Raw genomic sequence first — 25,435 nt, 5'->3', positions numbered from 1 at the left:
CTCCACTAGTCATCAAGAATTGAAAGGAGAACAAGACGCAAGCAAGAGAGAAGTGTGGAGAACTTCCAAGCACAATGCAGACGATTTTCGGGTATTCCTGCTTTATTCTTAGATTGGTATTTTTTAATGTTTTTCTAAGATTGAAGACATGATAAACTTCTTAATTTGTTTTGCGTTTTCAATTTCTATGAATTGTGAGTAATTTGTTTTCTAACTTAAGTATTAATTGAAGTTTGGTATATGGATTTGTAAGGCGTTGATTTGATTTTAATTTAATATTTATTGGTATTAGGTAATTTTAATTTCTTCATCTTACAAGATTAGAAGTCTTAAATTGATATTTGTGGCCACATATTAGTTTGAAATTTATAACTATATTGAAGATTGAAACCTGTAATTGTTTAATATTTTAATTGAAGTATCAACCTAGAGAAAGAATAATCTAGGGAGAAACTAAAATCAATTTTGAACAGATTCTCGTAGGAATATTGTTAAATTGAATTGTTTTTTTTTTTTTTTTTAATTCTCAATGTTGTTGAGTTATTAAACATTACGATCGTACCTATGGTTCTCACTCGATTAGGCAAATAGCTAACAATCATATCTTAGCTATCGAAAAAGTAATGAAGGGTTGATTGTAAATGCATCTAGATCAACGATAACTAATTTATCTAATAAATCAATAAACTTGATTATTGTCGATGAACAAATTTTTATATCCCGGACGAAAATTCGTGCTTAGGCTAGAATTTAGTCAATTTTGGAATTTGGTTATCTTGTAGTTTGATATGTTTTCTTTCTAGTTTGAATTATTTTTCTTTTTTATTTAGCGTAGCAAATCAACTCCCCATCATTATATATATATATATTAATACAATTATAAATAATCAAGTGGTCAAATCATGATTGCTTCCCTATGAAGACGATCCTACTCACTACATTATATTGCGTTTTGTATTTTTTGTGATATAATAACTAATGTTTTATTTTGCAGTTGTACGACAGGCTAGCATTCGCATTCACAAACTAACAATCCATCACATAAAAAAGGAAAGGATGATGACTCGACGAATGAATTTTGCTTGGGACAAGTAGGTTCCCCTTTGACTTTCCCTTGAACATATGTAGTCTTTACTAACTATCCAGTAGATATGTTATCCTTGAATTGTTCAGTTTTTAGTAATTGAATTACATTCTGACAAAGAATTCATATTCCTAGTTTGGTCCATTTTGGTAATGAAACTTATCCTAATTTTGCCAAACTTTCTAAAAAAACTAAGTCTAAACAGTTCTCCTTTGAATCGGCCACACTTTTTTCTCACATATGTGATTTATCTAAGTTTTGGGTAACCCAACACTCATTTAGTAATCTTTAAAGTAATCATTTGTTATCCTCTTATCATTGTTTGTTAGAGAGAAATAAGTCGAGGCTTTTCAGTCCCCACAGTGACACACACAAGTCTTATAGCAAGATTGTCCTATTGAACCTAGTTCTTGGCATCTCCAATCTTTCCATGTTAGGTTTTCTTTTATAAAACTTATACTCTAGCTGGATTAAGCCTCATTTCTCTAGTCAATTTGTAAACTGCATTACGACTTAACTATTGATTAGTATATCCGTTAGATTGTCCTTTACGCTACATGTTCAATGGCAATAACCTTTGTTGTAATCAATTGTCTTACGGAATTATGTTTCCAACAAATGTATCGACTCTAACCATTATACATTGTGCTCTATCCGCTCTACCAATAACAGATTTATTATCACAATAGAGGGTAATGACAGATATAGGTTTATCCCATTCTGAAATATCCTCAAAGAAATGGTGAATCCATTCTGTATTTCCTTCAGCTTTATCCAATGCAGTATTTTTAGGAGAATGTTGCATTAGTTAGTGTGAACACATATCTAATAGTTGATCGTGAATTGAGTGTGTCTAATGTTCAACTAGCATTTGAGTAGCATTATACTACAACTGGATGTTTTCTATAATGCATCTCATAATTTCGAGTGTACCGTAAGTACCTAAATACGTGAGCAATGGTTTTCCAATGCTCACGATCGAATTGCTCATGTACGTACTCAATTTTCTTATAACATAAGTCAGGTCTAATACAGCTTATCAGATATATCAAGCTACCAATTATCTAAGCGTACTACATTTGAGATACGTCTTCTCCATGATTTTTAGATAAACAGATACTCGTGTCCAGTGGGGTTCTTACTAGTCTTTATCATCCTTGCTAAATTTATAAAGACTTTGTCTATATAGTGAGTTTGAATCAGTATCAGACCATCTTCGGTTCTTTTGATATTTATTGCTAAGATCACATCAGCGAGAACCATGTCTTTCATATCAAATTTAGAATTTAAAATGTCTTTGGTAGACTTGACAATTTTATCGTTGCTACCGACGATAAATATATCATCTACGAAGAGGCATATAATTACATAACCTGACTGAGTGATCTTTACGTATTTACACTTATCACATTTATTGATTTTGAAATCATTATCCATTATGGTATGATCGAATTTCTCATGCAATTTCTTTGGGGATTGTTTTAGTTCATACAATGATTTCACAAGTCTACAAACTTTTTTTTTCTTTTTTTAGAACTTTAAAGCCTTCTGGATGTTTTATGTAAATTTCTTTATCAAGCTTTCCATTCAAGAAAATCATTTTTACATCCATTTGATGTACTTTAAGATTCCATAAAGTGGCAATCGCTAGGATTATCTTAATGAATGTTATTCTCGTGATAGGAGAATAGATGTCAAAGTAATCTTACCCTTGTCTTTGTTTATAACCTTTAATTACAAGTTATGTCTTGTACTTGTCTATTGTATAATCCGATTTTAATTTTCTTTTGAAGATCCACTTTGATCTGGAGTTTCGAGCCAGGTGGGAGATCCACAAATTCTCAAGTTTGATTCTGAATAATAAAATCAATCTCGTTTTTTACTGCTTCTTTCTAGAGAGGCACTACATAAGATCCCATAGCTTCAAATTCGTCTATTTACATTCAATTTTCATACACTATTTTGTGTTTCCGGTTGGCTAAACTAGATTTAGTGCCTACATTTTTTGAGAAGATGTTTTCAAATAATGATGTGTTCTTTGATTCAATTATCGTATTCTTTGGGATATCTGAAATTTTTTAATCAAATACTAAGAAATGATAAGTAGTACTATTATGTGCATATCTAATGAAAATATAGTCCATTGTCTTAAGACCGATTCTCACTCATTTGGAAGGTGGTACGGTACAACAACTTTAGCAAGACAACCCTACACTCGAAGATGTTTGTAAAATAATTTTTGACCTTTTCAAAACTCATAAAGGGTCTCGTCCATCTTCTTTCCAAGAATTAAGTTAAACGGATAATTACTGCTTAAAATAACTTCCCCTACATGTTTTGGAATAGTCCACAACTTAACAACATCGCATTCATCATTTCTTTTATGTGTGATCCTTGCGTTCATCAACACTATTTGATTAACATGAATAAAGTGGAGTTATTTTATAAATTATCCCATTTTGTACACAAAATTAACCAATCGGAGTTTCATATACTTCATCTCTATCACTAATAATTCATTTAGTTTATTATTTAAAGTGATTTTCCATTTTATTTGTGTACAAAAGAAATTTACTTAATGTCTCATCCTTACTTTTAAGTGAATACACATATCATAATTTTGTACAATCATCATGAATATAATATAATATTTATTACAACTACTTGTTTGTACAATTTTTAAATCATATATGTCACTGTGAACAAATTAAAGTGGTTCAGTTTCATATCGAATTTTTTAAGAATGACAATTGCGTTTGTTTTGCTTCAATATAAATTTTGCATTTATGTTTATTTAATTCGCATATTGGAATGTGGTTCAAGTTTATTAGTCGACATATTGAATCATAATTAACATGACCCAATCGATTATTCCATAAAATATAAGACTGAACAATATAAGCAACAATTTTATTATTATTATTTTCAATCACTATCATAATACAGAATTTCAATAATTCATCCTCTACATACTATTTTCCTACATATGCTCCTAATTTAAGCAAAATAAAATTATCTCCATTTATATTAATATTGAATCCATGTTTATCAGAAGTGTCCCCGAGACTAGGTTCTTTGTTATCGTTGACACGTAAAGAATGTTGGTCAGTGTCACAATTCTTTCGGATGTTATCTTCAGAATATCTTTTTCTTTCCATTTAACTTCAGCATAATTTTCATTCCCCATGTACATCGTTTTCCTTCGACAGGCTCAAACAAGGATAAATGATTTATATCTATGCAGATGTGGGGTGTTGCTCCCATGTCGAGCCACCACTATTTCTTATTTGATCCCACCATATTTGCCTTAGATAAAACACATGTTAGGACAAGCAGCTCATCTTCTTCAATAATGATATTTTCTTGGTTACCTATTTCTTCTTCTTTGGTGTCTTGCAATCTATCGAATGGTATCCCAACTTTCCAAAATGAAACAATTGCCCTTAAAGTTACTATTTGATTTTGCTTTTGTTTTATCAACTCTGCTAGATGGCTTCATTTTTTCATTGACCTTGTATGTGGGCTTCCAGTACGTTTTAGGCTACTCATTGTTCATTGGTGCAATTTTGAAACGAGTCTTAAAATTTGTGTTCAATCATATTGGACTTACTTCAAGCATCATATGTTTCCGACTAGGCAGGTTTGATCTATGGTCCTCTTCAGTTTAGAGACAATTGATCAGTCTCGCGATGTCTATTTTCTTATGTTTGCATTTCAAATGGATCTTGGAATCACTTCAACTAGCTAGTAATTTTTAGTTATCATCCCCACCTGAAGACTTCACTTAGCTCTATCTTCCTGGTTTGTACTTTCAAAAAATTCTAAGTTAACGTTGGGTCCCGAAGGTATCAAATCAAGAATAATTTCCAGAAAATATGTTTTTCATTGAACAAAATGATCATAAATATATAAGATAGGTACATTAAAGTACATTAAAGAATATTCTATATTTTACAACAAATCAATCAATCAATCTTAATTATCAAGTCAAATCCTAAAATCATGCAACAAATCAATCCTAAAATTAATGTACAATAATTGAATAGATATAATATTGACATCCCCCCTCAAATTGATATGATTGAATCAAACAACATCAATTTGTGTACAAAAAATTGATGACGAGCACCAGATAGAAGCTTTATAAGAATGTTAGCAAGCTATTGATTGGACGAAACATGAGGAAGCGTAATAAACTCATTGTCTACTAATTCCCAAATGTAATAAAAATAAAATTCAATGTGCTTAGTACGTTCATGGAAGACCGGATTCGCTACTATCTGAATGGAGCTAGTATTATCTGCATGAAGATGAAGTGGACCAATTTTTCAGAACCCCAAGTCAGAGAGCAGACCGCGTAACCAAATAATTTCTGATCAAATAGCGGACATAGCACGATATTCTGACTCAGCTGAGGAGTTGGAGACCCCGTCTCGTTTCTTGCACTTCCAAGAAATTTAACCAAGGTATATACACCATATTGTAGTAGAACGGCGTGTATCCAAGCACCCCGCCCAATTAGCATCCTTTTAGGCTAGGAGATCAATAAAAGAGTGTGTTGAAAAATAAAGACCTTGGTAAGGAGTACCATACAAATATTGAACAATTTGCTTCATTGCAGCCAAATGGAGATGCCGGGGTGAACCCATGAATTGACTCATCAAATTCACTGCATAGGATATATCAGGCCACGTAATTGTTAAATAAACTAGACTTCCAACAAGACACCTATACAAAGTCGGATCTTGAAGGATTTCTCCCTCACCCTTTCGGCATTTTGACATTTATTTCCATGGGTGTATCAACAGGTGATGATGCTAAAGATGTGTTTAATTTTTACACAATTCACAGAGAATTTATATTAAAAAATCAGTGAGTGGGGATTTATAGAAAACGATCAGATATAGCAATTTTTGTGGTTGTAGACCCTGAGTAGTCATCACAATTATTTATACTCTTTTTACTGGTGAGTTTCCAGGTCGAACACAAGGATTTTAAGTCATGAATTTCTACGGTGAAGATCTTGAAAAAGCGATGAGAATGCGAAAAGGGATCCACTTACAGCGGATCCAATAACTAGATTATAAAAAGCGGTAAGGAAAGCGATAAAGATGAGATGAGCGGGGGTGAGCGAAGCGAATGCGGAAGATGAAGTGCCAGTGGTAACCAGATGATCGGGACATGAGCAAAAACGGGGACCAGATGAACGGGACATGAGTAAGTGGCGGTTACCGAGTGATCGGGACATGAGCGAGCGGCACATTATATGTATAAGTATATAGATATATATATAGGTGAGCGACCGAGAGTGAAGGAGAGATGTTGTGTCTGAACTGTGCGTTACTAAATGGCTAGATGTCCCTAGAGGCAATGAGCGAGCGATGAAATTGTGTTATCAGAATTATATGTATTTACAGAAGCGGTGAGAAGGAAGTAGTGTAATTATATAAACTGAATATAAGGAATTCATAACACTGGAATTTTTGACCTTAAGGGATTTACAATAAGACTTCAATGACACCCAGATTCAAGATATTATAAGAAAGAAACCCCATTGTCACTAGGAATCTCTGCGACCTAATAGACCACCGCCTATATCCAATTAATTTTCCCGAAATCTGCCTCATTAGTGGCTTTACCCTTCTGTTACCTCTTTTTAATCAAAATTGAATTCAGAACAGCAGTTAAGCAGGTTGACAAGGCTCCCGCGTACTTAACTACATTGAACTACCTTGAGATCGCTTTTGGCGCATAACAAGGCTTAAATAATCAATTCTTCTTTAGCTCTAAACCAGTGAAATGGAACTCTTTAAATTCAAACTTTATATAAGTGTGTAAAAATGGTGGAAGAATTTATGATGAAGAACTGAATGATATTATCTACTACGAAAGCATGAAAAGATTAACGCTACAAAGCTGTAAAACGAAAACAGTAATCTATTCTAAGAAAAACCGTAAAGACTTAGCCAAGGGAGAAGAAGGACTCCTACTCCCTTGGCCATTCCTGTGGAGAACTCTCTTACAGGATTGGAGCTCTCAAAGACAGGAAGACGAAATTGTTGCGTAGTACTTGCTAAGAGTGTTTAAAATCGAAGTATCGATTCTCTTTTTACATAAAGATATCTGGCCCTATTTATAGCAGGTGAAACGGGACAGTTGCAATCGGTTGTTGGGCAGTTCCAACCGCTGGGCAGCTAGGCGGTTGCTGGTAGTTATTCTGTTGAGGCAGTTGCTGGCCATAACTCCCAGGGCGCTTGCTTTGATTGCTTTGAACTGTAGGGGCGCAGATCTTCCTCGCTTGCCGAAGGGCTGGAAGGCATCAGTGCAGCTAGGCTCGCTTGTTCTGGCTGGAATTGGAATGGCTGTACCGCTGCAGTTGAAACACTTAGTTGGAATCTGGTGATAGTCTGCAGCAGTGGGTGTCTGGGCTATCGCTTGCAAGCGGGAGAGGCTGTCGCTTGCGGGCGGTGAAGACTGCCGCTTGCCTCTCATGCCTTAGTGTTTCCAGGCTGTATTCTGGGCGCTTGCTAGCGGAGGTGGTTGTCGCTTGTGGCGTCTACCTTAGTTTTTCTGGCACCAGACTGCCGCTTAAAAAGGCAAAAATCGTTAATAATCTCAACAACGACTTCTGGATCATGCCAAGCGACATATATCAATAATGTATGCCATTGATGATTCATTGTGATGGTTTTTATGCAGAAATTCGAGTAATACACAATTTTTTCAAGCTAAGAATATGCTCCTATTTGGAGTTATCAACAAGTGTACTATTTTCTAATCCAGCCAATTGAATAATATCCCTGAGATACTTATGCTGATTTATGAAAATTCCTTTCTCACTTCTAAGAACTTCTAGGCCCAAAAAAAATGAAAGAGGTCTCAAGTCTTTCATGCGGAAAGTCATTCAAAGATATCTTCAACTCATGAATTTTGTAAATCTCAAAACAAGTAATCAAGGTATCGTCAACATAAACAAGCAAAAGAACCATCCCATAAGCACTTTGATATTTAAACCAAGAGTGATCATAATGACTTTGCACAAAACCTAAATCGTGCAACGTTGTTTTTAACTTTTCAAACCATGCACGATGAGCTTGTTTAAGACCATACAATGAACGTTTTAAGTGGCATACCATATGTGCAACAACTGTCAAACCAGATGGAGAACGCATATAAATATTCTCAATTAAATTCCCATGACGGAATGCATTTTTCACATCCATTTGATGTTGAGGTCAGTTCTGAGAAGATGGGGAGCCAAAATTGTACGAACAATAGTCATTTTGGCAACTGGAGCAAATGTTTCATCATAATCAACTCCATATTCTTGGCGATTTTCAAAAGCAACTAGATGAGCCTTACATTGTTCAAGTGATCCGTCAGACTTTAATTTGACTGAAAAGACCCATTTGCATCCAATGAGAGTGATATTAGAAGGGCGAGTGACGATGTCCCAAGTTTGATTGTTTTATAAGGCATTAAGTTCTTCCTGAATAGCGTCTTTCCAACATTAATGTTGCATTGCTCCTGAGTAAGATCCTGGGATCTTCATCGAGGAAAGAGTAGCAACCATAGATTTATAATGATGAAATCTATCAGGAGAAAATCCATACCTTTCTGGGGGCGTGAGATGCGGGTGGATCTCTTAACTAAAGGTGGATCCCTGAAGGCAGCTGGTGACGGGAAAGACAAAGTAGGTTCATGAAATTGTTGGGGCAAGATTTCCTAAACCAAAACTCCAGATTGATCATGTCGCTGATTACGCCAGGTGTACACAAAGTTGGGGTGAAATCTTGTAATAGAAGATAAAAGGACATTAGGTTTGTCAGAGGAACATTCTCAAAGCCAGGAAGAAGAGAATGGGTAGAATTTCTTGACTGGACAACATGTGAAAGGAAAAAATATTGATCATCAAAGAACACAACATTACGAGAAACACGACAAGATATGAGATCAAAACATATCTAGCCTTTTTGACGTGGAGCATAGCCAAGGAAGACACATTTGACGGACTGTGGAGAGAGCTTATTGCGTTCTTGAGAAAAGCATAACAAATCAAACACATCCAAATGGATGAAGATGATGGTATGTCGGTTGCTCTTGATAGAGTATGGAATACAGTGTGTTGTTTTCAAGTGTAGGGGTAGGAAGACGATTGATTAAATGAACAAATGTAGACAAAGCTTCAACTCAGAATTTCGGTGGAACACAAGACTCAATGAGTGAGGATCGAACCATGTCAAGAAGGTGCCAACTTTTGCATTCGGCAACCCTATTTTGCTGAGGTGTATAAGGGCAACTTCTCTGAGAAATAATGCCATTTTTTTGAAGGAATTCTTGAAAGTATTGTGACATATATTCCCCACCCAAATCAGAATGCAAAACCTTAATATTTTTGGAAAACTGATTTTTAATCATGGCCAAAAAGGTTTTGAAAGATTCAAAAACCTCAAATTTGCGTCTAAAAAAATAGACCCATGTAAAGCGGCTGTAATCATCAATAAATGTCACAATATACTTATACTGGGCATGAGAAACAATTGGTGAAATTCCCCAAACGTCATTATAAACTAAATCAAAACATTGAGAGACACGGGTATCGTTGGAAAAAAAGGGAAGTGTCTTACTTTTAACTAATTTGCAAGTAGAACAAGCAAAATAAGTATCATCAGACGACAATTTATGTCCCAACATGCCAAATTTCAACATAAATGACAATGTCCATCATTTAGATGTCCTAACTTCATATGCCAGTACTTGTGGACAGGTTGAATAGGATGGGAAAGAAAGAAAAACACACTCCTAGGCTCGGATGATTTATTAAAATTGAGTGGAAAAAGTCTGTCCCATTTAGGTCCCTCAGCTACTATCCTCCCCGACTCCAGCTCCTGCACGACTCAACCAAAAGAAGATAAAGTAATCTTGTGATTGTCGTCTACTAATTGTCCAATTGAAATCAAGTTAGCAGACAAATTAAGAGCAACAAAAATATTCTTCATAGATGGAGAAGATGAAATATCACCCGTAGCAATGATTGGAATATGATCCTCACTAACAGTCTCAACTTTGAGTTGACCATCATATTTTTTGACATTATGCAAGTGATCAAATGATGATGTCATATGATTTGAAGCAGTCGAATCAAAAAACAAGATCTTAAATTAATTTTTACTAATAAGTCCAATAGCTGAAAGGGCCAAAATAATCATCTATTGAACATTCTCTTGTGTAAGAGAAGATGCAGACTGCTCTAAAACTTTTCCAGTTATGATGCTGTTGGAAGTTGTGGCATGAAAAGCACTCGAACTTCGATTTTATGGGCGCTTCCGACATTCAGAAATGATGTCCCTTCACTTTGCAATAATTGCAAAAATTTTAGAACATTGACTCGCAATATGCCCGAACTCTTTACAACTGTAGTATTGAACACTAGCCATATTTCATGATCGTGGTTTACCCTGCGTTGTATATGCTACATTGAGGACATTGGTAGATTTCTCTTGTTCCAGCATAGTTTGTGTCAGGATTCACTATTATTCTCGAAGTAGTTCATTCAGAAAATCATCCATAGATGAAAAAGATTTTCTAAGCAACAAATTTAATCTTACAACTTCAAACTCTAGTTCATTCCGACAATCATCCACAGATAGAAAGATGTCTAAACAACAATTTTAACCTTAAAACTTCAAACTATGGCCGGAGTTTCATTAGAAATTGATCCATTTGACTGGTTTGGTGAAGAGTATTGACAGCTTCCAAGGAAGTTGCTGGAACGGACGCATAAACAATGCTTGTATATTCAGTCCACAATGCCATAAAACCCAAATAATAATCTTGAACGAACAAGTTTCCCTGAGAAAAATTAGTCATTTTGTATTCCAATTGAAAATGCCTCGCCGAGCTACTTTGGCCATAAACTTTCTTGAGATAATCCCACATGACTTTCGTTGTCTTATAAGGTCTGAGATTGACAGCCAAAGATGGATCCATGGTCTGTAACAACCAAATTTTGACACGAGCATCCTTCGTTCTCCACTCAGTAGCCTTGATTGGATCAGTAGGTTGTGTTTCTGCTCCATCAATTATTCCCCGCAATTCTTTTCCTTGAACATAAATTTGAAACTGAAATTCTCCAGAAAAATAATTCTTCCCCGAAAGTATGACACAAATGGATTTAGATTTCTCCATAAACTTAAGATCAAAGAAACAAAATATTTCACAAAGAACCAAATGAAAAGGACACGAAAAAAAATAGAGATAAGAAGCCATCGGGCTCTGATACCATATCAAATCAAGAATAATTTTCATATTCTTCATTGAACAAAATGATTCTAAATATATAGGATAGGTACATTAAAGAATATTCTATATTTTACAGCAAAACAATCAATCTTAATTATCTAATCAAATTCTAAAATTAATGTATAATAATTGATTAGATATAATATTGGCATAAGGTACTCCAAGGATCCCTTCTGAATCCAAAAAAATAAAATGGTTGGCCTGAACTTCAACGGCGAGAAAGTAAGCTGGCCTAAATGGTTGCAGGCGCTTGAGCTTCAATGGCGAGATGAATATTTGTCTAAAGTTGGATTAATGATTAACTAAACTATAAAACTATCTAGGACGCGATACGAAAAAGATACTACATTTTGAATATGAATTGGTTGAATTACTTTTTATTGATTGTTCTTATTTAAAACGAAATATCACACACCTACGGTCTTATTTATATACACAATGCCGAATTAAAAAATAGTATGAAATATATATATATATATATATATATATAAAACTTACCGATTAAATAAAGAATTATTCAAAATTCAAAACAAATCTTATCAAATGCATTATGATAAGCTTTATTATAACCTTTTATGGATAAGTATTGACATTCCAACATATTCCAATTTATATTATGTCTTATCCATTAAGCATATTTTTCGAAAATTTTGAGACAAGTTAATCTTTACGGCCTAAAAATGAAGATATAATCAGTATCAATTCAATATGTGTCTATTACGTTCTGACTTATCTTCCGGGTTGTTCATAACAATCTTTTGATCGTACTCAAGCCAATCAACATCATGCTAACAAACTCTTGGTCAAGCCTAATCATATTCCTATGATTATGTTATTTGTTATCAACTCTTACTAATCCTAGTCATATCTCTATTATTATCTTATTTATTATTCTAACAAATTTTGGTTTAATTTGATTTATCACTTTTTCAAGCCCTTTTATAAGATGCAGATGGAGTTAGTAATATGCATATTAAGAGCATCTCCAATCACACCACAATTATGACGTCTGAATGCCAGCAAACTCCAATTTAGAGCCAATTGCTACACTATTTTTGGTGTTTGCTAGCAAACGCTGTTTTTAGTGTGCGTTTTATTTTTATTTTATTTTTTTAATTTTTAAAATTATAAATTTGATTTTTAAATTTAATTTTTATTTTTTAAAATTTTATTTTAAATTATAGAAATAAAAAATTGTTTAAAATAATAAGAAAAATTAAATATTTGAAGAATAATAGTGAAAAATAAAATTATAATTAAAATAAAATTATTATAACAATTGAATATTTGAAGTTAAAACGGGATAAATGGAATTGATGGTTGGATATGGCCTATTAATATTAATATTAGCAGTGTGCGCGTATTTGTAGGTGGATTTCGTCCCTTAGATTTATCTGCTATTTATTATCCGCAGTCAGAGTGTGGGATTTGGAAATCTGGGGGTATTTCAGTAATTAACCAAGTTCGATCTCTACCTGCATTTATTGGTACGGCGTACATACATACGCTACGGGCCCCCGTCCTTTCTTCCTCCGCCCCTCCGCTCCGGCGAATCGGAATCTACTCCCTCTTCTTGTCCAGAATGCCCCAACCTCTGTAAACTCAACTCCAATCTCCTGCTGCTCCACGTGCTTAGTTACGTCTGTCTCATGCTGCTGCAGGGATGGCCCAATACAGGCAGTTCGGCGGCAGCGCTAATGGCTTCCGAAACAGCCTCGTCTTGGATCACGGCGTCCGTTCGGCTTCCCGCCACTTCCACCTGCGGCGATCCAAACACCTACCGTTTTACCGGAGGGTTATCCTCGGATTCTGGCTTTTGGCGCTTTTTCTCATTCTATTTATGTTGGCGTTCTTCTATTTATCCTTGCAAACTAAAGGTACGGAGATTCGGAATGTCTGCATTTATCGTTAAGCTCTAGTTTTGCCTTGCGATTTTTATTGCTTGCTTCTATTATATGTTAATGGAAAGCGAGGAGGAGCGGATACATATATGTGTATATGTTTATTCTAATTTTGACTATGTTGATTATTGCATTGATTGCGATTAATGTTTACCCTAATTAGAAAATACTATTTTTTATTTTTTAGTTTTTTGAAGTTATTCATAAAAGGGTAAAGCTTTCTTGTTTAGTAGAAGCGATTGCTGTGATCTCTTTCTTTGAGTGCATATTTTGATGGAAGCATTTTTTGTAAATCTCTTGACTTGATTTGATCGAGATTTGGAGAATGCTCATCACTGTTTTCAAGGTTTCAAAAGAACAACCTTTTGTGTATTGAATCATAATTATCAGTTGCTGACATCTCTTAATTAATTGCATATTTTGATGTTAGATTTCAAGCCTTGTTTGTATTGTAGAATGCAGATCACTGTTTTCAAGGTTTCAAATCTTTTGTATTATGAATCATATGTAATGTAACAATAGCCAATTTTCCGATTGATTTTGATTTTCCAGCTGATCCTCTACAACTTATGTGCGATCACTTGTTGATGTAATTCATAGATTTATCAGTGGGTGACAGCAGTGTGTTCTTTCCAGATTTTAACTTATTTCTGTCTGGCTGTGTGAAATTGATCTGTGGTTGTTGAAGCCTAGGAAGTAAATTTTTGTGAATTAGAGTGAAGATCTATTTCTTGCTGTAATGTTAAGTTCTCAGTCATCGTATCAATAGAAACTTCTGTTGGTCCAGTCATTTGATGGTTCTTTATCTTATCTATTTTTCGCAACTTTAGGCGGTGAAATAAATAGACAACAAGTCCAAGATGACAATGTGGGTGACATGGGCATTGATACTGACTTCCTCACAAATGTGACAAGGACACAAAAGTCAAAGGAACCTAAATTTGGTCGTGGATCAATTGCTCATGGTGAGAATTCACGCTACTTGGCTCGAAATGACGGGAGAAGAAAAAATGACTATGATGAGGATAAATGGATACCACGCCACGATGATTCTGAGGTTAATGATCACACAGCAATTAGCAGCAAGAATATAAAGTCTTTTGTTGATAAATCTGATAAAATCTTGAGTCAACGAGGAAATGACTTATACAATGAGGCTGGACGTAAGGAATTGAAATTGTACGAATCTGAATATGAAGCCTCATCAAAGGGTATTGGGAAGTCCAAAGATGCAAGTGGTGAAAGAAATCAACATTCTATTTCTGGTGATGACATTGGGAGGAAACATGAAGCTCTAGACGATTCTGATGAATATGATGATGGCTTGGACTCGCAGGATGATCACATGGAAGAATACAATGATGCCAGACTTGGTGATAGGGACCATACTATTGCCACTATTGAAACTGGGAGTTCTCCTGATCGGTATCATGCTGGAAAGAAGAAGAAAGACAATATGAACGAGGCCCATGAAGCTTCCTATGAGTTGTCTAAAAAAGAATATCTACCAGATACTCAGCATTCTAGTGAACGCAATTACTCTGGAAGTTTGAGTATTAATGAAGATCAGCCCACCCAAAAGTTAATTTCTGAAAGGCAATTCGGTTCGAAGAAAAAGTCAAAACGTCGCAAATTTTCTGGTAATGGCTTGTTTACACTTGCTTGTGATCTATTTAAATATCAAGGTTTATGAATCCAGTAATCATTTTCAGTTACACATAAATTTCAAAATATGATCAATATGATCTAATGTCGAAATTGAGAATGAATATCTAGAAATCAGCATAAATATATCAGTTAAAGTTTGTCAATGTCAGACAAATATCTAATTCACTGCAATACTATTCCAATTGCATGAGTAGCATCATATAGGTTTTATCTCTTCTAAAGTGCAGTAAGCTTCATTTCATCCATTTTTTATTGAATATCATATATATATATATATATATATATATATATGTGTGTGTGTGTGTGTGTGTGTTTAGTTTAATGCACTCCGTCTGACTTGCCCATCAACATATATTTGACAACACCCAGTACTCTGCATGGTGAAGAACTAATATGTATCTTCCCAGTGCTTTCCTTTCAATGGTTCAAACATGAAACAAAGTTCACTGAAGGTTTCATGCTAATATGTTCAAAGAAAGCCTCAACTTCTCGTATCTTCTCTGCATATCTGCTAATGGTATGGATTTAAACAGTTGAACACAAAAATTGCAGGTTCTTGTGACATGAAAATTTTGAATGCTTCTGCACTGGTAGAGCCATTAGAAAGTCGAAAATTTGCAAGATTTTCCTTGCACTATACAGAAGAAGAACAGAAGCCCAATGAGGATCAAGAATGGGCAGCTAGATTTGGTGGACACCAATCTCTCAAAGAACGGGAGGAATCATTTTTGGCTCGAGATCAGAAAATAAACTGTGGTTTTGTTAAAGGTCCTAAAGGTTCACCAAGCACTGGATTTGACTTGGCCGAGGATGATGCAAAATACATTAGTAGCTGCCACATTGCTGTTATGTCTTGCATATTCGGGAACTCTGATCGGTTGCGATCACCTGTCGGAAAGATGGTACTAATTCTTTATACTAATTAATGATGTTCGATGCACTTATATTGTTTAATAAGAACAACAATTGTCACCAAATCTCAATTTTGTAGGTCTCGCGCTCTTCAAGGAAAAATGTATGCTTTGTCATGTTTGTCGATGAAGTGACTTTGCAAACCCTTTCATCAGAGGGTCAAATGCCAGATATGATGGGATTTGTTGGGTTGTGGAAGATTGTGGTGGTGAAGAATCTTCCTTTCTCTGATATGAGGAGAGTAGGGAAGATTCCTAAATTTTTGGCACATCGATTATTTTCTTCTGCCAGGTAGAAAATGCTGATTACTCACGAATGACTTGTTTTCTTTATAATGATCTCTACATGTGGTGGATAAATGACTTTGCTCCTTTCCCCATTTCTGATTTCTATGTGTCTATCAAATGCAATATGTGTTTTAAGTTTATTGTCCACAGTTTGGTCCTGTATAATGAATGGGTAAATAATCTAAATTTATTTTGGATAAAATTTGCTTTCACCATGTCATTAGAGCTAGTTGTCTTGGAGATCCACTTTGAAACATCCATGTGCTCACCCTTTCTCACTTCTTCTTTATCAAGATTTGTTACCTGCGTGGTGCTTATTGTGTTATTTATTTCCTGTTTTATTTGAGTGCTTGTTACAATCCATTTTTCAACACTGTGCCAATATTATTTCAGGTACTCAATTTGGCTGGATAGTAAACTTCGCTTGCAACTTGATCCAATGCTTATCTTAGAATATTTCCTGTGGAGGAAAGGTTATGAATATGCTATTTCCAATCATTATGATCGGCATTGTTTGTGGGAAGAGGTTGCACAAAATAAGAAGCTTAACAAATACAATCATACCATTATAGAAGAGCAATTTGCATTTTATCAAGCAGATGGAATGAAGAGATTCAGTGCATCAGATCCGAACAAGCTTCTGCCCAGCAGTATGATTTTTTATTGATTTCATTTTAGCTTATTTGGTTTTATTATTGGTTTCTTTGCTAAATATAAAATATGTTACGTTTGGCAGATGTTCCAGAAGGCTCTTTCATAGTAAGAGCTCATACACCAATGTCAAATTTGTTTTCCTGCCTCTGGTTCAATGAGGTTGATCGGTTTACACCTCGTGACCAGCTAAGTTTTGGTTATACATTCCACAAATTGAGATGGATGAATCCTGATAAACCCTTCTATCTGCATATGTTCAAGGTGCATTATTGTATTTATTTATTTGTACTTTTTCTTTTTTCCCCTTCACCTGCACAAGCACGAGTAATTTGGTAGAGATTGGTTAATCTCTGAATATAAAACTATCTGTGTTTTAGGACTGTGAGAGGCGAAAAATTGCCAAACTCTACCATCACAGATCCCAAGAGAAGAGGAGGAACCCTCAACAGATGTAGTTCTATAGATGCTGTCTACCTTTCAGGAGCTGGCTCATTCTTTTGTACTATATTTTTGGCTACAGTAACGCCCATTTCGTTTTTGATTGGTGTAGAATGTAAATTAACAGTTCAATGCAAAGGATGGATAGGATTCATTCTTCCATTGGGCCAATGCAAACTAAGCAAGGTCAGTTTTACTAGCTTCTAATAGATAGCATTGAAGCATTGACATTAAAATCTAGAAATCCTGATACCGTTTATTTTTTACGTTCATTCATTATGTGATCATAATATTAAGCTTCTTATATAGTGTGTGTGTCACACTCACAATATTGATTTCATTGAAACCTGGTGGAACATTGTTTCTTAATGCTTACAAAGTCTATCTACACCTTTTTATATAGCATTGTTTCATTATGATGCTCTTTTTCTTTATCTGTGTTTTATTGGTTTGCTTGATTGATTGTCTCAATGATGTTTCTGTTTTTCATGTCTTGTTGGATTAAGGTAGTTAGCTATATATACCATGCATGAGACATGATATTTTTGAGCCTTGGAAAATCACACTTGTTGGCAAGTATGGAAATTGCTTGGTCACCACTTTAGGGAACATCTGTTAAAAAGGTTTAGGGGAAAACAAGAACTGAAAAATAAAACCTCACTCTACAGCAGGCAGGCAGGCAGGCTCTTTACTTAACCACTGGAAACACAAATTTGCAAACATGAAGATGAATCCAGTTCTCTGGCCCTAAATCCTAACTTGAGAATCCAGTTCTAGCTTAGCTTAAATGATGTTAGAGCAGCATGAAGATGACTGACTGATTGATTCAACACATTACTATACTATACTATACTATACTATGCTGTTGTTAAGATAACAAGGGACAACGAATGGAACAGATACATACATACATATATGAGGAGAGAGAGAGTTTTTATTATATAGTTCATAGTTGGTCACATAAAAAAGAATTCCTACGAGTAAATTAATAAATAGATGAATTGAATGCATATGTTATCATGATGCCATCTCAGCCTATGTTATGTGTGGCGTGGATAAAAACCAAAAATCCAAGACAAAAATGAAACATCCATACAATACATGTTTTTAAGCTCGAAATTGAGAGTTATTATTGTTAAATATGCTTTGTTTTGTTTTGTTTTTCTTTCATGACAAAAGGAAGAGACAAATGCAATGCAATGCAATGCAATGCACTGCCTGTGGAAATCATTCCTTCATATTAACAATATTAACAGTATTAATAGGATTGATTGATTAATCACTGGTCTGAGAGAGAGAGACACACACACACGGCTATGACCGATGATCCTTCCTAATTCCTCGGTCAACACAACGCTTTTAATGTCTTCCTTCCCCACCATCAACAAAACACGAACATTACTGTCTTTCTTTTTACAAATTTTAATACTCCATCCTTTCCATCCCTCCCAGATCTTTGTTTTTTCACATAGATTTTTAAATATTAGTATAAAAATAAAAATACCCCTATTAGTATGATGTAATATAATGTAAGTTGAAAGGGTATTTATTATATTAGGTAGGTAGTACAATTACTATATTAGGAAATGGTAACCTTGTTTTGGGACGGACGGAAATAGAAAATAGTAACCTTTCAATGGGACGGATGGAGTACTTCAACTTAATTGTATTTTTCAAAAAAATAATACATACATATATTTTTTTATAAAATATCTAATCAAATATTCCATTTGTTCCAATACAATAGTCTTATTTACTATTTTTGTTCGTCCCAAAACAATAGTCTCATTTCCATAAATACTCATATCACAGTAAAATTATCTCTAATTTTTCATTATTATTACACAAATACCACTGTTTTTACACTAATGTACTCACAATGCAATAAAGTCTTTTATCAATCTTTTTTATTAACTATCAATATAATATCAATATTCTTTAAATCTTGTGCGAAATCCAAATAAAACTATAGTTTTGGGACCGAAGGAGTATTATTTTAGTACAAAATTCAAATAAAAAATTACATATCAAATTAAAAAAGTTCTTTAAAGTGTTTTTCTTTTACTGATTTCTTTACTACTTAAATTTTATATATTTTTTCGTACAAAATTATCATATTAATATTATTTAAATATTCAAATTCTATAACATTGAATAACACACAACTTGTTCATGACTACACTTACATATCTACTTTTGACAAGTGTGAATCCAAAACATTTTTTAATGCACATTATTAGATTAGTATAATTTGGTTTATCGGATTTAGTTTACAAATTATCTAATTTGCAGGTGATCCCTGTTATTTATTTTGTTGGACCTAGTTTATAAATTATAAAATCGACAAAAATCTAGTTTGCATTCAATTTCATAAAAAAATAAATAAATATAAATATTTTATATTAAAATAATAAAATTAAAATAATTGTATTATGTATATATATTTTTTAATTGTCACTGTTACTTACTATTTCTCTTTCTTAAAAATTACATTCTCCCCGTTTCAAAACAATAAAAATATTTGACATAGACACAAAAATTTAAAAATAATAATATTATATAAAAGATCATATTGTCAATACTTTATATAATTATTGTGAAAAAGTAGGAATATAGTTGACAAAAATAGAAATGAGACTATTGTATTTTTTAGAAGAACAAAAATGCAAAACAAAGAATATTATTTTAAGGCGGAGGAAGTATATCATTAAATATTTATTATTCTAAATATTATACTCCCTCCATCCCGGTGCAAGGTTGTCGTTTACTTTTTGCACGTTGATTTTTGAATATTAGTATTATAATGAGTTATAGTAAAAAAGACAAAAAATATAATATTGTGTAATATAAAAATAATTACATTTGTGTAATATAATATAAGTTTGGAATAATATTTATTATGTTAATTAGATAGTACAATTAATTATTAGTAAAGGATAACCTTGTTTTGAGAGAAACGAAAATAAAAAATAACAATTTTTTCAATGAAAACGAGGTAGTAGTATTAATTATTAATATTTATCATTTTTATACTTTTTAAAATTATAAATCTCTAAGGATAATATCTGTATAGTATGTATTTGGTAAACCCCAAAAATTAATACTAGACTGATAAGACAAATCACAAGATAATTCAGTTGAGACACTAATCATACGTAGCAAGTGAATCCGAAAATATCGGAGTTTGAACTATTAACTTCGCGATGACGAGATAGCAGCTCCACGATGATTATTACAATTTTTGGAGAGAGAGAGAGAGAGAGAGAGAGAGGAGGGAGTGACCGAGTGACGGAGTAGTTTCCAGTTTCCACGCCAAAAAGTCTTTTCCAGACTAGACTTGGAGACGGTTGGAGTCAGTCAGCTCCACACTACACTCCCTTTCTCTTTCTCTTTCTCTTCATCTTCCTCTTCCTCTGCATCCACCAGTCCAGTCCAGGCACCGCCATCTCCACTCCTTCCCCAATTCAATTCAATTCAATTCTTCTGAAACGCTAACTACATAATTCTCCATACCTGGAGACTGGACTGTCCATCTGTATTGCATATTCTTACAAATTATGGCGATGTGGTGTACCTTGGCTCAACTGCTTCTCTTCCTGCTTTACCTCCACCTGGGATCATCTCAACCTCAACCTCAATCGTCGCTGCCCTCCGATCAGGTCAGTCTTCTCACTAGGGTTTATCGAATTGTCCGTGGAGGAGTTGCGGTCGAAGCCTCCCACCCACCCTGTTCATGGCAAGGGGTTTCCTGCAACTCTTCCAATTCCACCATAATTAAGCTCTCTTTCAATTCTCTCTCAATTTCCTCCTCTCAATTCCTCCCGCTCTTATGTCCGCTCACCTCCTTGGAGTCTCTCGATGTTTCCAACAACACTCTCAATTCCATCCCTTCCGACTTCTTCGCCCCTACTTGTCGAGTCATCGCCGGCCTCAAGGTTTTGAACTTGAGTAGAAACAGCCTCGGCGGTCCTCTGCAGCCGTACAGCGGATTCAAGAGGTTGGAACACTTGGATATTTCTTTCAATAATCTTATCGGAGAGGTCGATTCTCAGTTGAGCGGATTGGATTCTCTCAAGAGCCTGAATCTCTCGCACAATGATTTATCAGGAAGTCTCCCTATTAGCCATGGGAATTTCAGTCTTTTGGAGGAGCTTCAGCTTTCTTCCAACCTTTTTTCAGGTCCAATTCCTGTAGAAATCACGAAACTCAGAAATCTGCAGCTGATCGATCTCAGTACAAACATGGTTTCAGGCTCTGTTCCTGGAAACATTGACGCCCTCCCCGCACTGGAAACCTTGTTGCTGTCCTTCAATCTATTGAATGGTGAAATTCCTGCAACAATTTCCAATATCACCACACTGTCGAGGTTTGCAGCGTATCAAAACAACTTTACTGGGAAGATACCGTCCGGAATTACTACATATCTCCAAACGCTGGATCTCAGCTTCAATGGTTTGGCAGGGGAAATTCCATATGATCTTCTCTCCGGCTCGAATTTGCGCTCCATTGACCTTACAGACAATCATCTTACAGGGCCAATACCTGTGAATATTTCCAGGAGGTTGTTCAGGTTGAGGTTGGGTAATAACTTTCTTAATGGTCGCCTTCCGGCAGGATCATTCAGAAGCCTCGTTGACTTGATGTACCTGGAGTTGAATGGCAACAGCTTGTCGGGGCCGATACCTTCTGAATTGGGTATGTGCAGGAGTTTGGCTCTGTTGAACTTAGCACAGAACAGGTTATCCGGCCAGCTGCCTCCGGTGTTGGGCGATCTGACGAATCTCCAGGGCTTGTTTCTTCAGATAAATGATTTCACTGGACATATCCCACCGAATATTATGAAATTGGATCGATTGTTGAAGCTGAATTTGAGCAGGAACTCGCTCGAAGGCGTGATACCTGCATCGATTTCAACTTTGAAGAGCCTTCAGTACTTGCATTTGCAAAGCAATGAGCTTAGCGGTTCTATACCTGATTCTATTGGAAGCTTGTCTTCTCTGCTGGAGCTCCAGCTAGGAGAGAATCGACTTAGCGGCCGAATACCCCGAATGTCGTATACACTGCAAGGTGCTTTGAATCTCAGCCACAATCTGTTTAGTGGAGGAATTCCAGATTCTTTATCTGCACTGCAGAATTTGGAAGTCTTGGACCTTTCCAACAATCGATTTTCGGGTGAGATACCGGGGTTCTTGGCATCAATGGCCAGCTTAAATCGATTAGTTCTATCAAACAATCAGCTGTCTGGGGTTGCCCCGGACTTTGCACACTTTGTGGATCTTGAAATAGAGGGTAATAATGTTTCAGTCAGACCAAAATATGATGGACAAAATCATGGCCGGGCATCGAAAAGAAAGAAGATATCACTTCCTTGGGTTGTTTCCATTGCAGTCGCAAGTCCTGCAATTGCGGTTGGTTTAGTCGTAGCGATAGCTGTGATGATTCTAAGAAAGTACCACAGGGTCAACGACGAACATCTCCATTTGGAAGAAGAAATAGCTCCACCGCAAGTTGTCCATGGAAACTTTTTGACTCTAAACAGCATCCACCGGTCCAATATAGATTTTGAGAAAGCAATGGAAGCTGTGGCGAACAGAGCGAATATAAGATCAAAGACCAGATTCTCGACCTACTACAAAGCTGTAATGCAGTCGGGCACCACTTACTTCGTCAAGCAGCTCAATTGGAGCGACAAAATATTCCAATCGGGCAGCCACGAACGACTTGGAGAGGAGCTGCAAGTTTATGGGAAGCTCTGCAATTCTAATGTTATGATCCCGCTTGCGTATGTTCTGACAGTCGACAGCGCTTATCTGTTCTACGAATTTGCCGCGAAAGGCACCCTTTCTGAAGTTCTTCATAATAGAACAGATGGTCTGTTGGATTGGGCTAGCCGATACAGCATTACTATCGGAATATCTCAAGGTTTGGCCTCCCTCCATGAGTGCAGCTCCGGACCAATACTTCTCCTTGACCTTTCCAGCAGAAGCATCTGGTTGAAGTCCCTCACAGAGCCTCAAATCGGCGACATTGAGCTGTGCAAGGTCATTGATCCTTCCAAGAGCACCGGCAACCTCTCTGCTATTGCCGGCTCGGTTGGTTATGTCCCACCAGGTACTTTCTTGAGAGTCTTTCAGTTTCACCACTTACTTTTACTTGAGCATTACTTGATCATGTTCGGTTCTGGTGTTTCAGAATACGCATACACGATGAGAGTGACAGCAGCCGGGAATGTGTACAGCTTTGGCGTGCTTCTGCTGGAGCTGCTGACGGGTAAGGAAGCGGTGAACGGAGGGACTGAGCTGGCAAAATGGGTGCAAAGCAAACAAAGCAAATGGGATCAAATTCTTGACAGTAGCATTAGCAGGACGTCGGCGAGTGTTAGAAGCCAGATGTTGGCGGTTCTTAAGGTTGCCTTAGCTTGTGTTAGCGTCACCCCCGACCTGAGGCCGAAGATGAAGAGCGTTCTGCGGATGTTACTCAATGCAAGGTGAAGGTGAAGGGGATGAATGATCATGGCAATGGAATCTGCAGCAGGTATCTTCAATCAATTTTGACACTAGTGTGTGTGTTTGTTCGTTTGTGCCATAATATCATTACATTACATAACATAATCCATGAAAAACACTGGTGCATTTTATTATATGTATGTATGAAAGAATGAATATAGACAATGTCAAGTGTAGGTAGATAGATTGCGAGTTGTCTCTTATGTGCTTGTGTTTGTTTATAGGAAAAGGAAAAGGAAAAGGAAAAGGAAAATGAAAATGAAAATGAATAATAAATATAGGTTGGTTTGTTATTGGTGAAATGACTATTGTATCCCTCCCTTCCCGTCTAGTATAAAATTAAAATATACAGAGATTCAGAGTTGAGGAGGGAGGGAGGGAGACAGAGAAACTTAACCCTAGCGGTACCGATGCGTTTCTTTCCGCCGCCTCAAAGGACATTCTTCCTCTTCCTGATTGGTTTTAGTGGTAAAGTTGAAATATTGTGTGTGCTTCTCTTACTTATTCTCTTCCCGTCTATCATTGATTCTCGATGTATTTTTCTCACTGTGATTGTGCATTAGTTAATGGTGCTAGACGCGAATGCGCTGTAGATATCTAGTGAGATTTGCTTTTCTGTTTTTCGCGTGCGTTTGTGTGATTATGTGAAGTGGAAGTTGATGTTGTGACTTGTTGTTGCTGCCACATGATGTTTTGGGACATTGCGCAAGGGCTTTGAGGTCCTCCTCGTGGACTATGAAATAACTCAGCATATCCATTCCCTTCTGATGGCAGAGCAACAGAACGAATACTCTATAGTCTATTCTTGTACTTTCTCAGTACATCCCTACCTCCTTCAATGGGGAGGATGAGATCAGTCTTCCTGGATTCCTGTGTTCCTCCGTTACTTTTCTTGTGTTTTCTCTAAATAAAATGAAAATTGTATGTAAATAAAATACTCCCTCACTCAATAATAATTCTTAATTACTTAATAATAATAAATTATAATAGGTATTTAAATATTATATTGTAATAAATAATTTTTTTTTATAATACAAGTGAATAAGAAAATAAATTTATTTATTTATAATTAATATAAATAAATTTATAAAAAATATAGAATTTTAAATGTAAATAAAAATAAAGATAATTTTGAGTGAGTTTCACATAATACATCAATTTGTTTTTTTGCTGAGTGTAAGGTATATTAGTATTATATCAATATGGAATAAAGTTAAATTAACTAAATAATAGTATTGTATGATATAAACTTAATGATATTTATATAATATGTTGTAAGTTGTAAATGTGGGTTTGATCCAGAGAATAAAATTGCACAAAAAGAAGAATTCAGTAGAAAATGAGAACTGTTTTTTTTTTTTTTTTTTTTTTTGGGTAAAATAGAGAATAGTTGAGAAATATATATAAAAAAAAAAAAACAAACGCATAAATAGAATATACTAATTGAAAAAATACAGTCATTAAGAAATGATAAATTAGATGAGAAAAATATTATTGTATTTTTTAGTTTGATAATTTATTTTAATAATAATTTAGATATGATATTTTATGAGATTTGAATAATATAAAAATTAAATAATAATAAGAAGAAAAATAAAAAAAAATTAAATTAAATCGTAAAAGTTAAATATAATATAATAAAATAAATATATAAACACATTGCATTCTTTTAATTTTATTTCT

General features: G+C 35.1%; 2 protein-coding genes across 3 annotated transcripts; both read left to right on the top strand.

Moving 5' to 3' along the window:
* The first annotated feature begins 12,815 nt into the window (after window positions 1–12,815).
* LOC127264461 (uncharacterized) lies at window positions 12,816–17,646 on the top strand. Its single transcript, XM_051294001.1, has 7 exons — window positions 12,816–13,263; window positions 14,118–14,927; window positions 15,508–15,857; window positions 15,947–16,158; window positions 16,548–16,804; window positions 16,891–17,069; window positions 17,186–17,646. Exons 1-7 carry the CDS (start codon window positions 13,050–13,052, stop codon window positions 17,261–17,263), a joined length of 2,100 nt encoding a protein of 699 aa, XP_051149958.1. The 5' UTR covers window positions 12,816–13,049; the 3' UTR covers window positions 17,264–17,646.
* A 2,858-nt stretch (window positions 17,647–20,504) lies between these two features.
* Window positions 20,505–24,676, top strand: LOC127264433 (leucine-rich repeat receptor-like tyrosine-protein kinase PXC3). Of its 2 annotated transcripts, XR_007841701.1 has the most exons (3): window positions 20,505–23,357; window positions 23,439–24,220; window positions 24,463–24,676. XR_007841701.1 is itself a non-coding variant. In XM_051293966.1 (2 exons), exons 1-2 carry the CDS (start codon window positions 20,804–20,806, stop codon window positions 23,735–23,737), a joined length of 2,853 nt encoding a protein of 950 aa, XP_051149923.1. In that variant the 5' UTR covers window positions 20,505–20,803; the 3' UTR covers window positions 23,738–24,676. The 2 variants fall into 2 exon arrangements, 1 of the variants encoding a protein (XP_051149923.1); XM_051293966.1 differs by having other exon boundaries at window positions 23,439–24,676.
* The last annotated feature ends 759 nt before the right edge of the window (window positions 24,677–25,435 follow it).

Source organism: Andrographis paniculata, unplaced genomic scaffold (genome assembly GCF_009805555.1).
Source record: "Andrographis paniculata isolate CXL003 unplaced genomic scaffold, ASM980555v1 Contig70END, whole genome shotgun sequence".
NCBI classification, from domain to species: Eukaryota; Viridiplantae; Streptophyta; class Magnoliopsida; order Lamiales; family Acanthaceae; genus Andrographis; species Andrographis paniculata.
The sequence above is the reverse complement of the archived record's forward strand: the minus strand, read 5'-3'. Positions and strand labels throughout refer to the sequence as shown.